Source organism: Neopsephotus bourkii, unplaced genomic scaffold (assembly GCF_033783945.1).
Source record: "Neopsephotus bourkii isolate Nb327-2 ecotype Australia unplaced genomic scaffold, CSIRO-AGI_Nbou_v1 NB_1067, whole genome shotgun sequence".
NCBI classification, from domain to species: domain Eukaryota; kingdom Metazoa; phylum Chordata; class Aves; order Psittaciformes; family Psittacidae; genus Neopsephotus; species Neopsephotus bourkii.
The window spans coordinates 975539-995731 of NW_026901555.1; the positions used below are offsets into that span (position 1 = coordinate 975539).

At 45.9% G+C, this 20193-nt stretch overlaps 2 protein-coding genes across 5 annotated transcripts in view; one reads left to right on the forward strand and one right to left on the reverse strand.

Annotated features, from left to right (window-relative positions):
* CAPN6 (calpain 6) overlaps window positions 1-9661 on the forward strand; it is a 47666-nt gene extending 38005 nt beyond the window's left edge. Inside the window, exons 9-12 of the mRNA XM_061361874.1 lie at window positions 70-272; window positions 978-1099; window positions 8468-8604; window positions 8895-9661. Coding sequence (XP_061217858.1) covers window positions 70-272; window positions 978-1099; window positions 8468-8604; window positions 8895-9077 — 645 coding nt within the window. The 3' untranslated portion in view covers window positions 9078-9661. The remainder of the gene's footprint in view (window positions 1-69; window positions 273-977; window positions 1100-8467; window positions 8605-8894) is intronic.
* A 5948-nt stretch (window positions 9662-15609) lies between these two features.
* The window catches only part of PAK3 (p21 (RAC1) activated kinase 3), a 171611-nt gene continuing 167027 nt past the window's right edge, over window positions 15610-20193 (reverse strand). For all 4 annotated transcript variants that reach the window (XM_061361891.1, XM_061361888.1, XM_061361892.1 and 1 more), the window contains one exon: window positions 15610-20095. In XM_061361891.1, the coding sequence (XP_061217875.1) occupies window positions 20006-20095 (90 nt within the window). In that variant the 3' untranslated portion in view covers window positions 15610-20005. The remainder of the gene's footprint in view (window positions 20096-20193) is intronic.

Sequence of the window (20193 nt, forward strand, 5' to 3'; positions counted from 1 at the left end):
GGGAAAATCCTGCCTATTAGCTCTGGTATCCTTCCTTGCATTAATCTCTGTACTGTTCTGTGGCTGTAGGTGGAGGATAACAGAAGCTATCGACTACACAAGCTCACTGTGCAGGAGAGAGTGGCCACGTCTCCGTACATCAACATGCGCACTGTGTTCTTGAGGAGGATCCTCAAGCAAGGCCGCTATGTCCTTATCCCAACTACCTATCATCCTGGCATCACTACAAAGTTTATACTGAGGCTCTTCACAGATGTGCCATCAAAACTCAGGTAGGTTGTACTCATGGAATCACAGAATCAATTAGGTTGGAAAAGACCTTTAAGATCATCAACTGCAACCTTTCTCTTGCCCACATTGGCTGCATCTCCTTGGAAATGGTTACCTGGCTGCCCTCAAATATCCTGGACTCACTAGCTCATATCTCTCCAGAATCAGGCTCTTGAGATGTTCAGGGTCACCTCCAGAAGCCTCACAGGAATCTGTGCATGGTCAGGACATTTTTACTTATGAACCTAGTGGACAATTCAGTTTGGGTCTTTTGACCTTTTAATTTGGCTTTTGTAGCTGCCCCCAGTTGTAGGTCAGAACACAGAGCAGTGTTTGCAGTTACAGTTGGCACTGCTTATTTCTTTGAGCATCCCTTTGAAAGCAGTAGTTGTCTGCAAGGGCAAAACTAGTGCTTCATGAAATCAGGCCTGCTGAATTTTTTCTTGCTTTGATGGTGTTTTCCATGATTTAAAGTTGTTGGGTTTTTTCCACCACTTTTGCTGCCATGTGAAAGATGACGCAAATCTGGTTTACTTTGCTTTGCTCTGCATTTATTTCTTAAGGCTGTCATTTCTGTACCACAAACTTCTGAAATGTTCGATGAGGAAAGAGGACAAATCTCATGTTCTGTATATGCCAGATTTCCACAACCATTGATTGTTTGCTTGACATTCATTACTTCAGTTGCTTTTTGCATGATTTTTCAGGGAGCTGAAGGCAGATAAGCCTAAAATGACATGTTGGAGTCTTCTCTGTGGCTATCCGCGCAGAGTCACCCAAATCAAAATTCACTCTGCAGAGGGCTTACAGAAGCAAGACAGATCAGGCGGTAAGTGTAAAGTGAGCTTGGGAGAGTTGGAAGGGGCTTCTTCAGTCCTCTAAAGGTCTGGGTTGATATGTAAGTAGCCAGAAATTATCCAAACAAGTGGAAGATTTATGGGATTCTTTTCAGCATGTTGTAAAATCTGCTGAAAAGGAGAAATCATAGAATCACAGAATAGTTAGGGTTGGAAAGGACCTTAAGATCATCCAGTTCCACCCCCCCTGCCATGGGCAGGGACACCTCACACTAAACCATGGCACCCAAGGCTCTGTCCAGCCTGGCCTTGAACACTGCCAGGGATGGAGCATTCACAGCCTCCCTGGGCAACCCATTCCAGTGCCTCACCACCCTAACAGGAAAGAACTTCCTCCTTATATCCAATCTAAACTTCCCCTGTTTAAGTTTGAGCCTGCTGCCCCTTGTCCTGTCACTACAGTCCCTAATGAAGAGTCCCTCCCCAGCATCCCTATAGGCCCCCTTCAGATACTGGAAGGCTGCTATGAGGTCTCCACGCAGCCTTCTCTTCTCCAGGCTGAACAGCCCCAACTTTCTCAGCCTGTCTCCATACAGGAGCTGCTCCAGCCCCTGATCATCCTCGTGGCCTCCTCTGGACTTGTTCCAACAGTTCCATGTCCTTTTTATGTTGAGGACACCAGAACTGCACACAGTGCTCCAGGTGAGGTCTCATGAGAGCAGAGTAGAGGGGCAGGATCACCTCCTTCAACCTGCTGGTCACGCTCCTTTTGAGGATACAAAACAGCAAGAGTTATTTGTCATCTGTGCTGGTCCAGGTGGGCAGTAGTAGCCAGACCTTCCCAAGAAGCTTTTAGTGGGGATGAGAAAGAAATTCACCTTTCAGGGTTTATGTGCTTTCTAAGTGGAAAATATCCAGAAAGACAGCTGAATCACACAGGCTCGCACAGTGTGTTGCACTTACCTCAGCAATGTCATTCACAGCCTTCAGAACACCTTTTTATTCATTACCACAAGCTTAACAGCACTTCAGGGAGGAAATTATGGTTTCCAACCAACCATTTTGAGCTGGGAAACTAGGAGTTAAACTAGAGGTTAAGTGACTTGTAGAGGACTGTGTATCTACACATCAGAGGAAGTGTCCTGAAGGACACTAAAATGTCTTTCTGGCATCTGATGTTGACAGTTAATTAGGAGACTTGTCCAGTTGTCATTTGCTTCTTCATTTTGTGCTCTTACTCTCCCTCTGTTGGCTTTCATTTTCCATGACCAATGCAACAGAAAAAGGTAATCATTGCTTGCTTGGGGGGGGGAGAAAACAAAGGGGTGAAGATACTATGGTGAAACTGGAACAAGAAACTAAAGAGGTTCCTGAGCATCTGCTGTGTTTGCTCCAGACAACTCTTCAGCTCTCTTCAGTTTAAGATGTGGACCTCAGTTGCATTAACTCCTTGTTGCAGAGAAGGTGTTAGACTCAGACCTGTAGTACCGTTCATCTTCAGTCTCACAAAGCAGGTAGTAAATTTCTCCTACCAGCTGGTTTTATTCCAGTCCTCTTCTCATCACTATTCCTGGCACCCCCAGAGTGGTGACTGAATGTACCTTTCACTGTGGAAGCCACTTTCTGTTAAGCCTGGTTGTGTCTTCAGGGAACAGCAATGCTGGGGGAAAGAGACACAGGAAGTGGATTCAGTTCATTTTTCTTGGTACTTCTCTTGAAGAGCAGGAGCCACAAACACCTCGGTTAAGCTGCAGGCTCCATGTTCTCAGCAAGGATGGGTGAGACTGACAGGGCTGTATGTGATAAGAATAGCAGGGCAGTGCATTGACACGAGGCAGTTTGCTCTTGTTCTTGCCCCAGGAAGGACATTTTCAGTTTTAAGGGAGTGTTTGGGGTTTATTTTTTCTTTTAAAATCCCTTAAACATTGTTCTCTACCAATTCTCCACCCTTAGCATTGCACAATCCTTAGCACAAGCACAGCTTTGACAAGATCATTAAAACCAGTTGCCTGCAGATGTCAAAGACCAGGCTTCAGCTCAGTGGTGTGGGACTTTCGTGCATTGTGACACAGACCCTCAGGAATACACAAACAGGACTTGCAACCAATATGTAATAGATATTCAGACTACAGCATAGCCCAAATACCTTTGGGACCCAGCACTACCACACATGGAAGCATCTTCTTCCACTTGGATTTCGGCAGCCAGTGTGGGGCTGATGATAACCTTGACAGAACTGAACAAGTAACCTGTTGTGGGAAGAACTTTCTGTAGGAAATGGACTCACAGATTTTCTGTTTAAACCTAAGCAAAACGTCTGCTTGATTGTTTTTTTTCTGCTGAAAAAAATGCAGAACTGGGTCAACTGGTGCTACTTGTGAATTAGTATTGAATACATCAAGTGGCTGCATGAAACCCAGTCTATCATTGTGTTTCCATTTCCTTGTGAAACAACGGGCCATTATAAATTCATCAAAACCAAACTGGGATGTGAACACAAAACCTAAATGATTCCTATTGTTTGGCCCTGAATGAAATTTCACCAGAGAAGTTAAAATATTTTCCTTTTGTATCAACATAAAGCTTTCAGTAAAAGCCCTTGTCTCTTTCCAGCCTATAGTCCTAAATCTCATCCATTCAGGAGGCACTGAAGGAGAGCTTCAGTGGCTTCCCTATTATCTTGAATACTGCTGTGAAATCCCTGTCTGGATATTTCTTTATCAGCCTTTTTTCTATAGGTATCTCCAACTCAGGATATTTAGAGCTTGCCTTGCAGAATGTCTTATCTTACAGCAGCTTCAGACAAATCAAGTAGGGAGAGTGTGTGAATAGAAACTCCATAAAGCCAAATATGCACTGCTGACACACTGAAATCCAGCTGTGCAGTGAGCACGGTGGCACCCGTAAACAGCACTCTGACTTCTAAAGGTACCTTGCTGGAAATCTGGCAAAGGTCCTGATCGATACAAGAGTGCATTCCTGGTAGCAAAAAGCTGGGTATGGAACATGTTTCTCACTTTGGGTTTTTTGGCAGATTAAAGAAGTGGATATAGACATTCCTCGAAGCACACTAGGAAGTAGTGTGTCCAGAGACATGAAATATCCCATGTTCTAAGATTGTTTCCTAATGCTGCTACAAAAGAATGCAATTCTTTACCATCCCTTGTCTCCTCTCTGGCTTTACCGGGTCCATGTCTGCACTCTCTGCCATGCTTATCTCCAGGAGAAATAGCAGCCAGGCATTCGGTAAAGACCAGCTTTCCCCAAAGTGAGTTCAGATCTCAGTCACATGGGCAGTTACTGCAATACCAGCCTTACCTGCTGCTCCTGATGTGAACTAGATTTAAAAGTCAACAGCAGCCTCGTGCCTAATCAATACTGTGAGATGAGGGAAGAGGCCACACAGCAGTCTCCACTGGGAGGGACAAGTTCAGGTTAGGCACAGTCAGTATGTTTATTCAAGTAGAAAATAGATAGATGAAGTGGTTGTGTTTGCCTGCTGCTAAGAGGACCTCACACAAAGGTTACTCATTTTCTGGTGTGAAGGTTGTCAGCACCTTGTTCCTCTGTGAGCTGCTGTGTCTGATTAGCACCACTGCATTTCACAAGGGTTTCCTGATGCCACCTTCTGATCTGCATCTTCTCAGCTCTCAGGCTGCTTTTCTTCTTATGCTGTCGTCTGTATTCTACCTTGTTCAACCACCTGCCTGGTTTGTCACTATCATCCCTTAGCATAGAGGGAAGACAAAGCTTGAGGAGGAGGTCAGGATTCATTTGGCGCTTCTGAGAACTGAGACATGGCATTAATCTCTCTGACAAGCTGTCCTGAAAGCATCAGGATGGCTCTCTACTCTGACACTGGGCTATGCAGTTCCACAAAGTAAGAGCAGCCTGAACAGGGATACCTTGTTTTATATAACTAGGACAGAGGAATTTCAGACTTGAATGCACTGCTCTTGACATGAGCCAATCACTGTCATCTGGGAGCTGTGCTTAGCACAGATTTCTGAGCAACTGCTTAAGCAAAACTGGAAGAGAATGATGATTGCACAGCAAGTGCACATCCGGCCTGGTTCATGAGCTGGTTGTCATTAGAAGCCTGCTCCCTGCCAGGGGAAGGTTGTTCAATCTCAGATTTTAATGCATATTGGAAAGCTCCTCCTTGCTGCTGTCTCTGATTCATTGTCCTGTCTGGAAAAAATAGTGGCTGGTTTGCTGTTGACAGAAATAGCTGCCCAGACTCAATTCCAAATGCATACAGGCTGCTTCTCTTGGAAGTACCTCTCTGAGCTAGCTTGTTCTGAAGCTGGTCCAGCTATATGTGAGCCAAGCACAGTGGCAGGTTTGCAGGATGAGGCAGCACTGTGTGCTTGAAGATTTTCTGTCTCTCATTCCCAAGTCTGCTTTAAAAACTGCTCTCACTACTGTCACACTCCTTCCCCAGAAGCTTGTCCTTGAGAACATTTCCCACTGAAATTCCAGGTTGAATTCATGTTTGCCTTTCATGACTTTTCTGAACTAGGTATTTCTCATGCTCAGTATGTGACATACCTGGGAAGCAGCGTATCTGGTACCTTTAATGGCAGCTGCCTTGGGAGCACTCTGAGAAAGAGAAGGCAAGAACCAGTTGGTAAATAATCCAGTGAAAGCAGAAGGAAAGCAGGGAGAAAGTGGAGCAGAGGTGGGGAGAAGGTGTCATGGTGCCAGTGGAAAGACTCCCTTTGGTTATCTATATTTCAGGAGAAGCCAAGAGGCACATGAGTAAAGACTCAACTGCAAAAAGCAAAACAACCTCTTGTAATTCCCAAGGCAGTGCTTGTGTCTCAGCACCTTGCCTGCTGTGCTTGGCCTATGGCTGTTTCCAGTGGCGGAGTTTGGCTCTCCATGTACCAGTAACTGTGGTCTAAACTGGAGAAGAATGGGAATGTCTCTGAGAACTTCTCAGAAAGCTTTGTTCTGGTGCAGTGCTGAAGGATGTTAGACTGAGGAGCCAGTTCTCAAACAAAAAAAAAAAGAGACCTGTGCATCGGTTTCTTTAAGCCTTGAAAATGTCATTACTGTTCAAATGTTCATGGCTTTTACAGACTTCAGCCCTTCCCTTTTTTTTCCTGTTTTTTCCTGTTTTTTTTGTACAGCTTCCCAATACAACAGCCAGGCCATGGGACTGATGAAACAGCTGTTTATACTCAGCATGGTGTTCAAGGCATAGCTTGAGCCGTATGTATGCCTGAGAACTGAGCCCAGTCCTCTTTCCACTGCCAGAACAGTTGCCAGAGTAGCAGCTCCAGTTGTTTTCATTCCCAGCTCATGGCAAATACTAGGATGTTGCTTTTCCACATTAGCAGCCAGTTCTGCATTGCCTTTGTACCGAAAATACACAAGCCCAGAGCTGCAGAAACCTGGGCAAAATGCAGCTGAGAACATCCCACATGTGCAGCTCTCCCATTTTTTCCTTTTGCTGTGAAATTGGAGCCAGTCCTCCCAGCGTAACTGGCCATTCAGCAACGCCATTGTGAGGTGGTGCTCTGCAGGTACCTTTCATGTTCCTCTTCTACATCCCTTTTTTTCCCTGAGCACTTCCTAAGAATTTGAGTCTGTTTGTTTCACATGTCAGCTTTCCGTTTCCTTTCACATAGCAAGTCCCTTCATTAACAGCTCCCTGCTGCAGCAGATAGGCCTGTCACCCCTTTAAACTCTGTGTCCTTTCCCCACCCCTTTTTATACCCTTTATCTCTTAATTACTGTTAATGATCAGACCTTGCTTTGCTTTTTGCCTCTGGCGAAAGTGGTTGACACCATTTCATGCAAGACCCCGTTTTATTCAGATCCATTTTCCACATGGAAAGGGGAGAGGGGGGGAGCTTTCCCATCACTGATCACACAGCGTGGTGCCACACCATGCCCCAGAGCTAAATCCACACATTCAGTGACACAGAAAGTAATTGTCTCTCAGGAAAGCCAATGCACTGCTACCTGCTATAGGAAGTGTGAGATGTTGTCAGGGTAACAGGCCTGGCATGTCTGGCCAGGTGTAATCACAGCGCAGCACATGGGAAAATCTGCTGCTTTCTCATCAGTGGAAGCAGCTCCTTCTGTTTTGGATGGAGCTGTTGGGTAGTTTGTTTGTGTGCGGTGTTGGTATCTGTTCTTATGAGTGACGTGTTTGAGGGAAATCATCTTGGGTATGAATTGCTAAAAGGCAAAAGCTACCTTAAAATTATGCTGCCTTATGGCTGTCATTCCAGTGGTGGCATTTCCAGGTAGATGGATAGTGACAAAACGTGTGTAAGAAATGATCATGGTCTGTTTAACATCCATGTTTAATGGGTAGCAAGGGTTGTCCATTAACAATAGGAATGGGCAGAAATACTTATGTTGAAATTCAAAACATGGTGGTGCCTGTGTTTAATTCGAATTGATCAGCAAGTGGAAAGGTCTGTTCTCTTTGAGGATACGTACAGGTATTTCCAAACAGATTCCTGCTCTGTATTGGCGTGGAAAGAAAATATCAGTATTTATGACAAAGTAAAAATGCTCAGTGTAAAACCAACAAAGCATTTCTAGAATGCTGAATAATCTCAGTGGGGTATGTGTGATTAAAGTGTAATTTACAACATGATTAGGACCTATTATAGATACAGACATGTTGTGATAACATCAACGTTAAAGTTAGATTGATCCGAATGACAGAACTGAGGGTTCATGGGCATGAGAGGAGAAACTGGGGAGAATTTCCTTGGACAGTTTCCCACAGAAAGCATTGTTGAAACCAGTGCACTATCACAGAATGTTTTTGCATTTTGGCAGTGTTTCACTTTCTGGGAGAGAAGCTGCTTCTTAAAAACTGCCTCCTAACACTAGTACTCCTGTCAGAATGAGCAGACAGCATTTTCAAGTTAGGCAGTCTAAAGGTGGGGGCATTCAGTGATCTAGTGAATTCTGTGCAATTCCTGTTCTTGCCCTCCATAGGAATTGATGATGAACATTTTTTACCCCCCGTTTGGGCCCAGGCACTCAGAACTACACACCACATTTGCATATGCATGGATGCGTTTTAGCTTGCGCATTTAGAGCAGCCAGGGAGCTTAGAGTGTCACTTTGAAGACTTTCTGTAGACGAGCCAGGAGGATGCACAGCAAGGGAATGTGGCAAGATTGCAGTCTCAGTCTGGAAGTGAGCTGGTTTCACAGCAAATGGTGCTTGGTTTCCAGCTCTGAGCATCCTATTGTTACAAGAAAGAGGTATTTCACCAGCAGATGTGATCTGCTCTGGTGCCCTATTCCTGTGCTCAGTAGCAGTGGTGCTGTCAGGCACAGGAGGGGATTGTTTCTGTTGGGTTTCTGGGCAGGTCTCAGCTCCCATTCTGTGTCCCAATTGCTGTGCTGCTGGTTGTGTTTTAGGAGCAGATCCCTATGTGCTTATCAAGTGTGAGAACCAGAAGGTGCGTTCCCCTGTGCAACATAATACCACCAGTGCCGTCTTCAACACACAGACGATTTTCTACAGGAAGAACATCGACAGCCCTATCATTGTCCAGGTGAGAGAAGCCTCACAAGGTCATTTTTATTCCTCTTCCAGGCAGACTGTGACCTAGAAAGCATAAAGCTGAATGTAGCTCCATATTTGCATAGTGTATGTAAATGAGCATGCAAATCCAGACTCTCCCACACACTCTCTAGACATTTGGCTAAATTTAGATGTCCTCCCCCTCCTCACTGCTTTTTCAAGGGGTGAATGGTTGTGACCCTCCTCCAGCACAACCCATTCAGGTGGAATGCAAGAGAAGCACTGCTTCAGCAGGGTTTATTTCTGGTCCCTTGTCTCTAGGTCTGGAACAGCAACATCTTGTGTGACCAGTTCCTTGGGCAGGCGGTGCTGGCAGCTTCACCCAGTGACCCCAGAGAAGAGCAGACGCTGCAGCTCCGAGGGAGAGGCAGGCGGGCAGCAGCCGATGTGCCAGGTCGCATCACCATCAAGGTTTTTTCCAGCGATGACCTTGTGGAACTATGAATACCAAAGCCCTGCAGAGCCAGAGCGAGCTGTCACTTCGCAGCAGGGGGGCTTGTCTGTGCTTTCTGTGTGAATGACTCGGGAGCAAAGGTTGCACATAATCATAATCGCTTTAAAAAGGAAAGAAACCCTCTAACTCTCCACATTATCATGGGTAATGGGGTTGAGGGGCTTTTAAAGAGGGAAAAATACATTTTTATACATATATATGTTCATGATACAGCAAATACAGTAGAAGAGGGGCCAAAGTAAACGTTAGCTCATTAAGATGTGACCGTCTTCCCCAGCAGCATCTTTCAGGAACTCTTGGCACATAAGCTGGAAGCACATGTGACCGTTCTCACACATTCCCAGCACACTGTCATCTGTTCTCAGCAGTGGGACTGGAGGAAGGCAGGAATGGCTGCATCTCCATGGTCATGTAGCATGACCATGACAGGTTGGTGGGGTGGCAAGGACAAGGTGGATTGGCATCGCTCAGTCCCTGTTCACTGCCAGGCTGTATTTGGGAAGGGAATTTTTAAGCTTTGATTGGATTTTTTTTCCCCTGTACAGGGATATAAAATTTCTGTTATTGCTATGGATCAGATGATTCTGTTCCCTGGTGAACACATCATTATGGAATGGGTTCAGCCATAGGTCACAGCACTAAGACCAGGCATGAGAGGGCAACATTCAAATACAAGCGCAGGTTTTGCAATGCCTATTTGAACACCACAGCACATAAGAGCTTTGCCTGCATAGAGGCTTTCAGATTGATTTTTACTTTCTTTTATTGTCCACCTCAAGCTGATGACTCACAAGTTGAGAAGGGCACCTCACAGTTCAGCTGTAGTTTTGCTCAGAGGACACATTCAGTAATGGGAGCCTCCTTGTTAAAGAGGCTTTGTTTAATCCACGTGATGCTAAAAATGGAGTAAGATTCCTTTTGTCTCACTAGATGTGATGGGTTGAGAGAGGGTAAAATTAGCTCCTGATGAGGGTGGGTTTGTAAAGATGCTGTGCCCTGGTAGGTACCAGGTATTACTCTTGAAATTTTGCATCCATTTATTGCTGACAGAGCTGAGGTCTTTGATGAAGTTTAACCTGGGTGTAATGGAGGACAGGTACCATTTCCTTCAAAGCAGGGTTCTGGTACAGGCTTTCTTTCAACTTTGCATCTGGCAGGGATTCCTCACAGCAGGTATTTCTGTGTTGGCTGCTCTGCAGTGATCTCGCAGGCTCACTGTGTTAGACCTCTTGGAAGTGGATTTTATGTGATTGCAAATTCTGGTCTTGAAAGTGAAGCTAAAGGATGACTACTCTGCCTTGCAGACAGCCAGGAAATGTGGATTTCTGTGTATCTCATAACCACTTCAGCCATTCTGTGCAATTCTTATGACTTATAAAATGACCCTCAGCAGGGTTAATGGTTTCACCAAAGGTTTTGAAGTCTCCTTAGGGGCTCCAAAAGGCTCTTTGCTGTAGCATTTCCTGCATTTCCATGCTTTCTTTGACATGTTGGAGATGGAGTGTGAGGCTATGAACACTACTATACTGTCATCAGCTTACTTGCATGTACCAAGTAACTAAATCCGGCTCTTTTTAAATAGCTTGGGCTCAAGCTGTTTGGCACACACAGCATTTGTCAGATGTGAACTACATTTGGTTGGCAGCCCCGCAGGCAAGTGTAATTCTTCTTTGTAAAGTCACAGCTTCAGAGTCCTCACTCGCAGATATGTTTGTAAGCTGCAATTTCTTAACCCCCCCCGAACTTTCTCACACAGACCAGAGCTCAGGCAAGCCACACAGGGAGCTGCACCTCGGTACGGGCTGTGCCAGCCCTGCACAAGGTTTGGTTTGCTTCTCCTCACACACTGTTTTATGTCATGGTAGCCACTTCTCATCAGTGTGGCACAGCGGGTGACTGCATCCCACTGGCACACCTTTACCACTGGGTGCAGGGCACTGTGCTGCTATTCCAGGTATGGTTAAAGCCCCACACTGCAGTTTGTAGGGCAACAAGGTGTGCAGGAGAGAATGCTGAGGCAGAGCAGAATAGATCATGTTGTATAACCCCCATTTCAGATGGATTTTTGTTTAGGGACTGTTGTGTGTGAGGTGTATAAAGGTGATGATTTTTAGGCCTTGATAATTATGTCAACTGAAGACATACCCACAGTTTGTCCCTGTGGTGCAGGGACAGGGGTCCCTTGAACACCAGTGCTGGCCAGGCTGGAAATGGAGCTCTGCTGCTCTCTCAGCATTGCCCTGAGGGTATCTCAGTGTGGGGGGCTGGCAGCTGTTGGAGGTTCAGGCAGGCTGAGGCCGAGCAGAAGGGCTGTACCTCTGCATTTATTTGTTTCTGTAGGTAGTTGGAGCAGGCAGGATTTGCGCATCAGCAGGAACTGATCCAATGTGGAACACGACTGCTGTCCTGATGCACAGAGGCTTCTGGCTTCCCAGGCTGAATCCCAGCTGAATCCCAGGCAGGAGCAGGTTGAAAGGGGCTTGCAGTGCTGCCTGAGGCAGGGGATGGTGCAGGCTCTTTGTTGTGTTGGACATCTTGCCATGCACTGAAAGCAAAGCCAGCAACAGCAGTGAGTGTTTGGCTTATGTGGAAGGTAAATGTGGTCCGTTTGAGGTAAGAGATGAGGTAAGATTGCCTTTCAGACAGACACAGGAATTCAGTATCAAGTGTTACCAGAGCTGGGCACTATTGCTTAATAATTAATGTGAACCTGAGGGAAAACCAAGGGGTTGTTTTTGTGGGAGAGTGTGTTTTGGGCCACCTTCAGCAGAGAGTTATGGCCCCCCAAAAGTTAAAACAGAGGGAAGTAGTTGGGAGATGTTTCATTACAACCTCTGTTTACTTTTCAATATGAAGTGACCTAAATAAAAGGTTAACCAAAAAAACCCAACCATGTTCAGTGATCTCTGACCTGAAACACTTGAAATGGTTCTGGGATGACCCTAAGTGCCAGTTTTCAGCTTGCTTGAGAGGCAGAATGTGTCTCAGATGGTCACTGAACAGCTTTTCCCCCTTCCTGCCTTTGAGTTCACAGCTGGTCCCCACTTGTGCCAGGTGGGTTTGCATCCATGGCAGCCTCCATTGCTCTGTGGCCTCCCTTGCTGTCCCTCAGGCTGAGGAAGCCCAGGCCGCAGGACTGGGGCCCTGTCCTGGCGGTGCTGCACAGCAGCAGTGTCTCAGGAGTGCTGCTGGATTTCCTGGTGTAATCGGGACCCACTGCCCAGCCCTTGCCCCCAGCACAGCACTATTGACACGGGTCACTTTAAAGTGCCGTTTCTTTGAGTGAAGCCCAGTTGTTATTCTCACGGCTGTGTTCCCGTTCCCTTCCCCAGGATGCGCCCTGTGAAGCTCCCTCGGCTCTCTGTTACGTGTATTCTCCAGCACACCAGACCAGTCCCCTCTGGAAGCAGTGACTCGGAGTCGGGGCCGGAATTGCTCCTCTCCACCCATGGTTTGGTGTTTGTCTCCGCTAACTGCTCACTGTTTGGAATTCTCGCTCTAGGGTGGATAGAGGCAGGATCCGCAGCATCACCTCCCTGGCCAGGCCGCAGAGGATGGTGAGCAACCGGAGCCGTGGCTCCCAGCTGCCATCTGAGTGTCCCACTGCCTAGGGGGACAGGCAGCGGCTCCCGGTCCTGCCAGCCCAGCGCTGCTCGCTCGAGGTGAGGTGAGGTGTGAAGGCTCAGGGGCTTCTCGACCCCGAGGAGGGGCAGGGGCTGCGCTAAGAGCCACAGCAGCCGCCTCTCCCGTACTCCTGCCCGGCCGGGGCCACCAAGGCGTTTCCCGTTCCCAGGTTTTGGACGCGGTTGCTCCATCCCTCCGGAGGCCCTAGACCGCCACTGGGGGGCGCCCGCGGCCCGCTCCCGGCTCCGCCGGCGGCCCTGGCTGAGGGGAGCAGCCGCCATCTTGCCCGTGTGGCAGCGGGAGGGTGGTGGGTGGTGGTGGCCCTTGGGGGGTCTGTGGTACCAACATGGCGGTAGCGGTGTGACACCCTCCTCCTCCCCGCCGTGTGTGTCTACACCACAGAGGGAGGCGTGAGTGATGCTTGGTTTTCTCCTGCTACATGCCTACATACACAGATACATATTCGCACCCCCCTGGTCCTCACCGTACCACATCCGCTTCTTTAGGAGGAGGTGTGGGAGACCGTATGTAAAGCTTTGGGGAAATCAAGGTGGACAAGCCCCATGGCTAGCCGCACTTCAACCAAGCAGGTTACTCTGTTGCAGAAGATGAGGTTTGTCATGCCTTACTCGCCCTGGGTGAATGAATCATGGTGGCTTTTCTCAGCCAGGTGCTTTATTTGCCTTGTAGCCCCCCGAGGGCCTGGTTCCATCACCTCCCCAGGCACCGAGGGCAGAGCAGTGTGCCTGTAGCTTCCTGGCTCCTCCTGCTCGAGAGGGTGACTTCTGCCTCCCTCCAGTCTTCTGCGATGTCCCCAATGCCCACAAGAACTCAGAGGCAATGGGGAGCAGCACCGCCACATCACCATCACCCATGGGTGCATATGGCCAGGACCACATTAGAGCTATATAGGGGTCTGTCTCTTTTGTATGGCTGTCTTCTGTAACATAACATGCACGGATAATTAAAGACTTGTTACATAGTTTCAGGAGTTGCTTACATGCTCTTTCATATATATATATATATATATATATAAACCAGTAACATACATGTACACGCAGCACTAGCTACACATAAAGGTGTAGTAAAACATGGCAGATGGATAAAGATCATTCTATAAGTGTTTCTGTATATATAAAAATAAGGAGCATTATGGATTTTTATGTCTGGGAATACATACACATATACGAAAATATTTTCATATGCATACCTAAACCTGGCTATATATAAAATGGGGAGTGTTACAGCTGTAGAAGGGTGTCTCTTTCTCCCACCATATATAAGGTATGTGCACATATAAAACATTTTAACGTATTATTTTTTAGTATGTATTTTTAGTATTTTAAGTGTCTTTTATGTATTTATATGGCTAGAAATATGACTGGTTCACACATGTATAAAATATAAATAGTATATAGCTTATAGAAGATACCATACATTGTATTAGTCACATTACTATATATATATATATATATATATATACAGTGTGTGTAAGATTATAGAAGGGCCTCTGTGTGTATATATAAAAATAGTACATAGCTAGCTAAGGAGGGACCATTCTGCATAAGGGGCTACAGCACAAGAGAGTTATATGGGTGGGTTGCATGTGTGCTCCCAATAAACTATGTAAACAGTAAAAATACATATACACATACATGTATACATACATATATATAGCCATGGAGAGCCTGTGTGTTAACTATAGTTTTATGGCTCTTGCATTAGTGGGCATGTATATGTAGTCATATGTATACTTTGATACAGATGGCTGATGTTCCATGGATAGAGCAGTGTTTCTGTCTCCTATCCCCACCCCATGTGTACTTGCATCTACAGACAGAAACCTGTCCATAACCATAGAATACACACTCTGGTGATGTACTTAAGTTCAGAGCATGTGTGCTCATGCTCATGTGCCTGCAAACCTTCCCCTCTCCTCCTCCTACATACAGTATAGAGCACATAGATGGCTATAGCACTATGAACTTGCTGTCTAGAAATACAGTAATTATGTAGGATATTGTAATTATTGCATATAATTATTTCAAACAGTTGTATACATCTCCCCATATGTTCCCTCACTTTCTCAATCTATATTATATATGTATTTTATAGCTGTATTTATAGATGTGTAATATTTAGTGTTATGTAGTTATATTTTAATGTATGATATGTATATACACATATATACGTATATGTCCCTAAAGAGAATTATATAGTTCTATAAGGGTCTCTGTGTATATATATATTCTATATATAAAACCACCCTATTTATACACAGAGATCAAGTAATTATAAACCAATCTACGTAGTATATTGTGTCTTTATCAGTACAGAAGTAGGTGCTTATACTAATGGATCTATGTATATCTATACATGCATGTATATATGCATATAGAAATACATAGCTATATAATACATAAATGATGGTACATACTATAGCAAGAATATGTTACATAGCTCTAACAGTCCCACTGTATTTGTGTGTGTGTATATATATAAAATATATATAGAAATAGGTCACCAGGGAGAGTGTATAAGGCTGGCTCATATATATGTCTGTATACATGTTCATTTATAAAACAGTATATATGCATGAGACTTTTACTCAGTTATATAAAGGTATGTGTAATTTTATGTATCACTGTATATTTATATATATGTGCATATGTACATATAGATCTTTTATATCCCTGTATGTGAATATCATATGTAGATGTATAGAGCTAGACTGTGGTCTACATCATCCAGCGACATGTGTACACTCGTTGGAAGTATCACAGGATGGTTTGGGGTGGACGGGACCTTAAAGCTCACGTAGTTGCACCACCAGGTGATGGAGGCTTGTGGACCTTCATCCAGCCGGAACTACAGGAAAAGCTGCACCCACGCAATCACTGGTATTTATAACTTTTATTTGCAATACTTTAGGTCCAAGTTTCAAACTGCAATATTTTTACACTCAAGACACAGTCATGCACAATCCATATTTCAATTTTCTATTGCTTCAACCACAATTTAAAATAACTTAATATTGGAAACAAAACCCAAAATCTTAAAAAAAAGGATGCTGAGGTCAGTAAGATGGATCCATGCCATCAGCACATTTACAAAGTAAATAACTTAGTTCTCCTTTTAAAAAGATCCGTTACCTCTTGATCCAAAGTTACAGATTTTTCACTACACATTTGTTTTTTGTTTTTAGCTTTTTCTTTTTTTTCTGTTTTTTTCTTGTTTTTTTAAACAGATAACACGTCCTAAAAAAGGAATGTACGGCAAAATGAGATAGATACATTTCTGATAACGATGACAATGTAGGCTCCTCCTCTCTTTACTTTTGTTTGGATACCCTGAAGAAAAAGAGTAATCTAGCAGACACCAGCGTAGGTGTAAACTGGTTGCTTTGGACTAAACTGGAGTTTTACATCGGTTACATCCTGACCCAGTCAAGAGTTGTGGAATTCTGTTGCAGATCTTCCTGACCTGTGTGCCTGTACTCACAGCATCCTCAGGGCAGACACCACACTCCTGTGCCACAAAAGCTGCCAGTAATTCCCACATGGGCTTTGGGCTCTGCCCAAGGAGCTGTTCTCATCAGTGGGGCCACGGTGTGCGCAGCCCTTTGCTACTCGTTCCCAGCTACAGCAGCAGCTTTCCACTTGCATACCTGCCAAGGTGGCTCATGAGAGTGGCCCCTGAAGAGCTCAGAGGCTCTTCTCCCCGTTGCTGTGCTACAGACTGATTTAGCAGCATTGCTTGACACAAATAGAAACAGCTAGACAAATGCAATTGCCTTTACAGACCTGGAGCGCAAAGGGCTGCTGGGACATGGATGTAAGAGATGTGCATGCTTCCTGTTTGCTGTCCTTCTGACCTGGACATTTTGCATGATGGAGAACAACAACAACAACAGGCAGCTCCCTCCCACCCAGGATGTCTCCAGCCCCTGTGCTCTGGGCAATACCAGCACCAGCTCAGAAGGTGACCAGTTCTGCCATCATTGAAGCCAACAGCCAAACTCTCACTGACCTCACTAGGAGTAACAGCAGTGTCTGTATCTAATCCCCAGGTCTGTGGCTGGGCTGACACACACCCCATGATGCACATACTGTGCAGCAGCAAAGGACCAGACTTTAAAACAAATCACCTACCACTATTCCCTGACATCTGCAATAGCATCATGTCAGCTTGAGGCACCTGGGAGCCCTTGATGGCCTTCAGATGTCAGGCCCCAAGTTCTTGGAGATGATGCACTAAGTGAAGGGGATTGGCAACTCCCTCTCCAGACCAAGCTTACAGACTGAAAAGGCTGTTGTAAGCAGGAGTTCTAAGGGCAGAGAAAAGAGGATCTCAAGTCCTCTAAGCCAGTTGCAGAGTTGATTAGCAGCCACCAAGCAGAGGAAGACTAGAGAGCACAGGAAGAGTGACAGAATCAGTCAAGCACAGACTGGAAAGACCAAGACTGTGAAAGGTAACACACTGCTTAGTTTCTCTCTGCAGGGAAACTCTTCTCTGTTTCAAGCCCTGAAAGGAGTGAAGACGAGAAAGGAGGTGACATACAGATAATACTCATGGTCTCAGTTCATTCACTTCTTCCCTCAATGTTACAGCAAAATGTGGTTAACTGCATTCTTCTTAGTCTCATTTAGCATTAGCAGCTGAGCACTAGTAGCTAAAGTAGCATTAGACTGCAAGACCTGGTTGAGAGTAAACTTTCTGATAAAACCAGTGTTGCTAATATTGGAACTAGATGAATCCAGCAGCTGGGATCACAGAATCATGTAGTTTGGAAAGGACCTTCAAGTTCGTCAAGTCCAACCATTAACCCAACACTGCCAAGGTCACTATCATGGGTAGGCTCAGGCGACTGATGGTTTACACACTCAATGCATGCTGAGGATTACAGCAATCAGCTCTAAACTCATCCAAAGAGAGGATGTGTAAGCAAGATCTTGCAAGTTTCAGCCACAAAAAGAAACTACCCTGTCAGCTCAAGGACGGATAAAGTTTGAAGAATCTTTGAACTGCACATCCCACTCAAAGCAGCCTTGGGTGGGACAACAGAAAGGTGGCCCCTTGCCTGCTTCCTGAAACCTGGAGCTAAAATTAAAGATATTTACCTGGTCAGGAGAGGGGGAGAAGAAAAGCTGAACACTTACATTATGGGTCTTCATCAGCTTCCCCATCACCCACCATTAAGTTGCTGCACATATGCACATGAATGAACAAGAGTTCACTGGGAAGGTGTGCAGACCGCTAACTCCCTAACACCTAGCAAGGTGAAGCTGGTGTTCATGTGCATGTCCTGGGTGTCAGGCAAGGGAACACATCTGTAAGCATAGGTTACAGAGCATGCCCTGGCTCATTGCTCAGGCCTGGACTAGGACAGATGGGTATTTACATGCTCAGTGTGAGGAATACTCTGTAGCCACACCACTGACCATATATACTGGAACTAACTGCCATATAGACACCAGGGGATGGGGATGTTCCTACAACTAGAGGACAGGAGACAGATAGGTACTTACTTCCCTTCTTGTGGTGACTGGAATGTGCTTCATTTTCGGTGACAGGACTGACTGAAAGACCTGCTGACATGCAGCGACTGGTCTCAAACTCAGCACGAACAGCTATAAAAATACTGGGCTTCAGTTGTGTGCAGAGATGGGGAATAAACACACACGTACGTACAGGAGTGCTGGACACAAGTGAGAGTGCTGTAAGATCCACCCCGTGCTGGCTTCCGGGTGTGCATGCAGGAGCTGAATGGAATTCTATATGGAATTCTACATGGCTTTTTCTGAGTGAAGCCACATTGCACCTTTCTTTCAGAAATAAATAAATAAACCACAGATTGCATACTGCAACTATTCTGCTCCAAAGAGTATGCGAACTCTGCTTACGAACCAGTGGACTAGTCAAGCACCATCCTCACATTCAGGATTCCCTCTCTCCCAGCAACTCAGAGCTGCAGCCAGTGCCTCTCTGCCTGTAAAGCACTCTGCAGCTCACATGCTGGCTCTTGCTTAGAGCCCCTAGTTTTAACACACTTCCCTCCAGAGCTGTCTGCGGCTCTGGCCATGGGGATCCGAGCTGCTACTCACTCACTCATTCACACACTGTCAGCCTGAGTTTCCATATCAGAACTCGTGTGCCTGAAGGACACTCACCTGCACATGAGCCTGACACCCTCCTCCCCTTCTGCCCAGAGACACTATGAACCTTTCTCAGGAGCTCCAGGAGACTGGGAAAGCAGGCATCCTGATGTGACACCACCACTCAGCTCTGTTCTACCCTTCTCTATTCCTGCACACACTCAAGACAGCTAATCCCTCCAGCCTGTGCATTCCACAGCATGGCCAGGATTCACCTTGGGAGCAGCCTGCTGCCAGTTTGGCTCTGACACGGGTCCCAGGAAGAGGGATGAACCCAGCCCCAGCCTGTGGTCACCTGCTGCTACAAGAACCTTCCTCTGGCCTGGGTCTGCGGGTGCCAAGGCTGTTCTGTGCTCTGCAAGGGGTCTGCTGGGGCTCAGCACTAGGCAGGGCCGGGCCTGCTCTCACACTTCTCCTACAGCTTTACATCAGACAAGCCCTATCTGAGCACAGTCTGCTCAGAAACCTTTCTGCTTTTTCACTTCAGTAAGACTTGCATCCAGGCAAACAGATTACAATTAGTTATACAAACCAAATTGCCAAGAACCGAAACACTACATATTCACAGTTGAAAACCTGTATCTCAACAGGATGTTTTGTCTGCCCCACTCTTGATGGGTTTTTGGTTGGAAATACAATGCAAGTACCATGACTGGGCAAATACCAGCGAGGGGGCCATATTCAAAAGGCAGTGCAGTCTGGAGTTTATGAATGAAGGAGAACCTTCTCCAATTCCAACCGTACCAAAAAAACCCCATAAAAGGGACTTTCTGTCTTTAAGAAACAACTGACAATTTAAAAGAGAATGTACAGCTTATTCACAGGGTGAGAAGGAAGGGAATCTTCCAACTGAACTTGCTTTACCTTGGGAATGGTGGAGGCAGCAAAGCATTTTCGGTCATCACCTCTCTGTCTTAAGCCCTGTTTCATCTTAAAAATAAATTAAGGAGCCAGAAAGCAGGAAGAAGACAAATGATAAGTTTTACTCCTCGAGGGACTGGGTTGTTCTCCCTCCTACCTCCGTGACTGTGACCGTTGGTGTGTGCATCCATCCTGTCCCGCAGCACAAGAGCTGAGGTTTCACAGAGTCTCTGTTCTCAGTCCTGCTCTGAGCTGGCATGGGAGACCGGCCTGGAGCGCTAGCGGCTGCTGTTCTTAATCGCTTCCTTTGCTGCAATGATCAGAGGAGTCAGGCTGGAGAGAGGCTTGGCTAACTTTAAAAATGGATGCTGCCCAAAGGAAAAAAAAGAACTGTTACTTTCCCAACACAGTTACTCACAGGCTCAAGCAGTTTGTCCTCTGGTTACCAGGAGTTTGCAGAAATAGG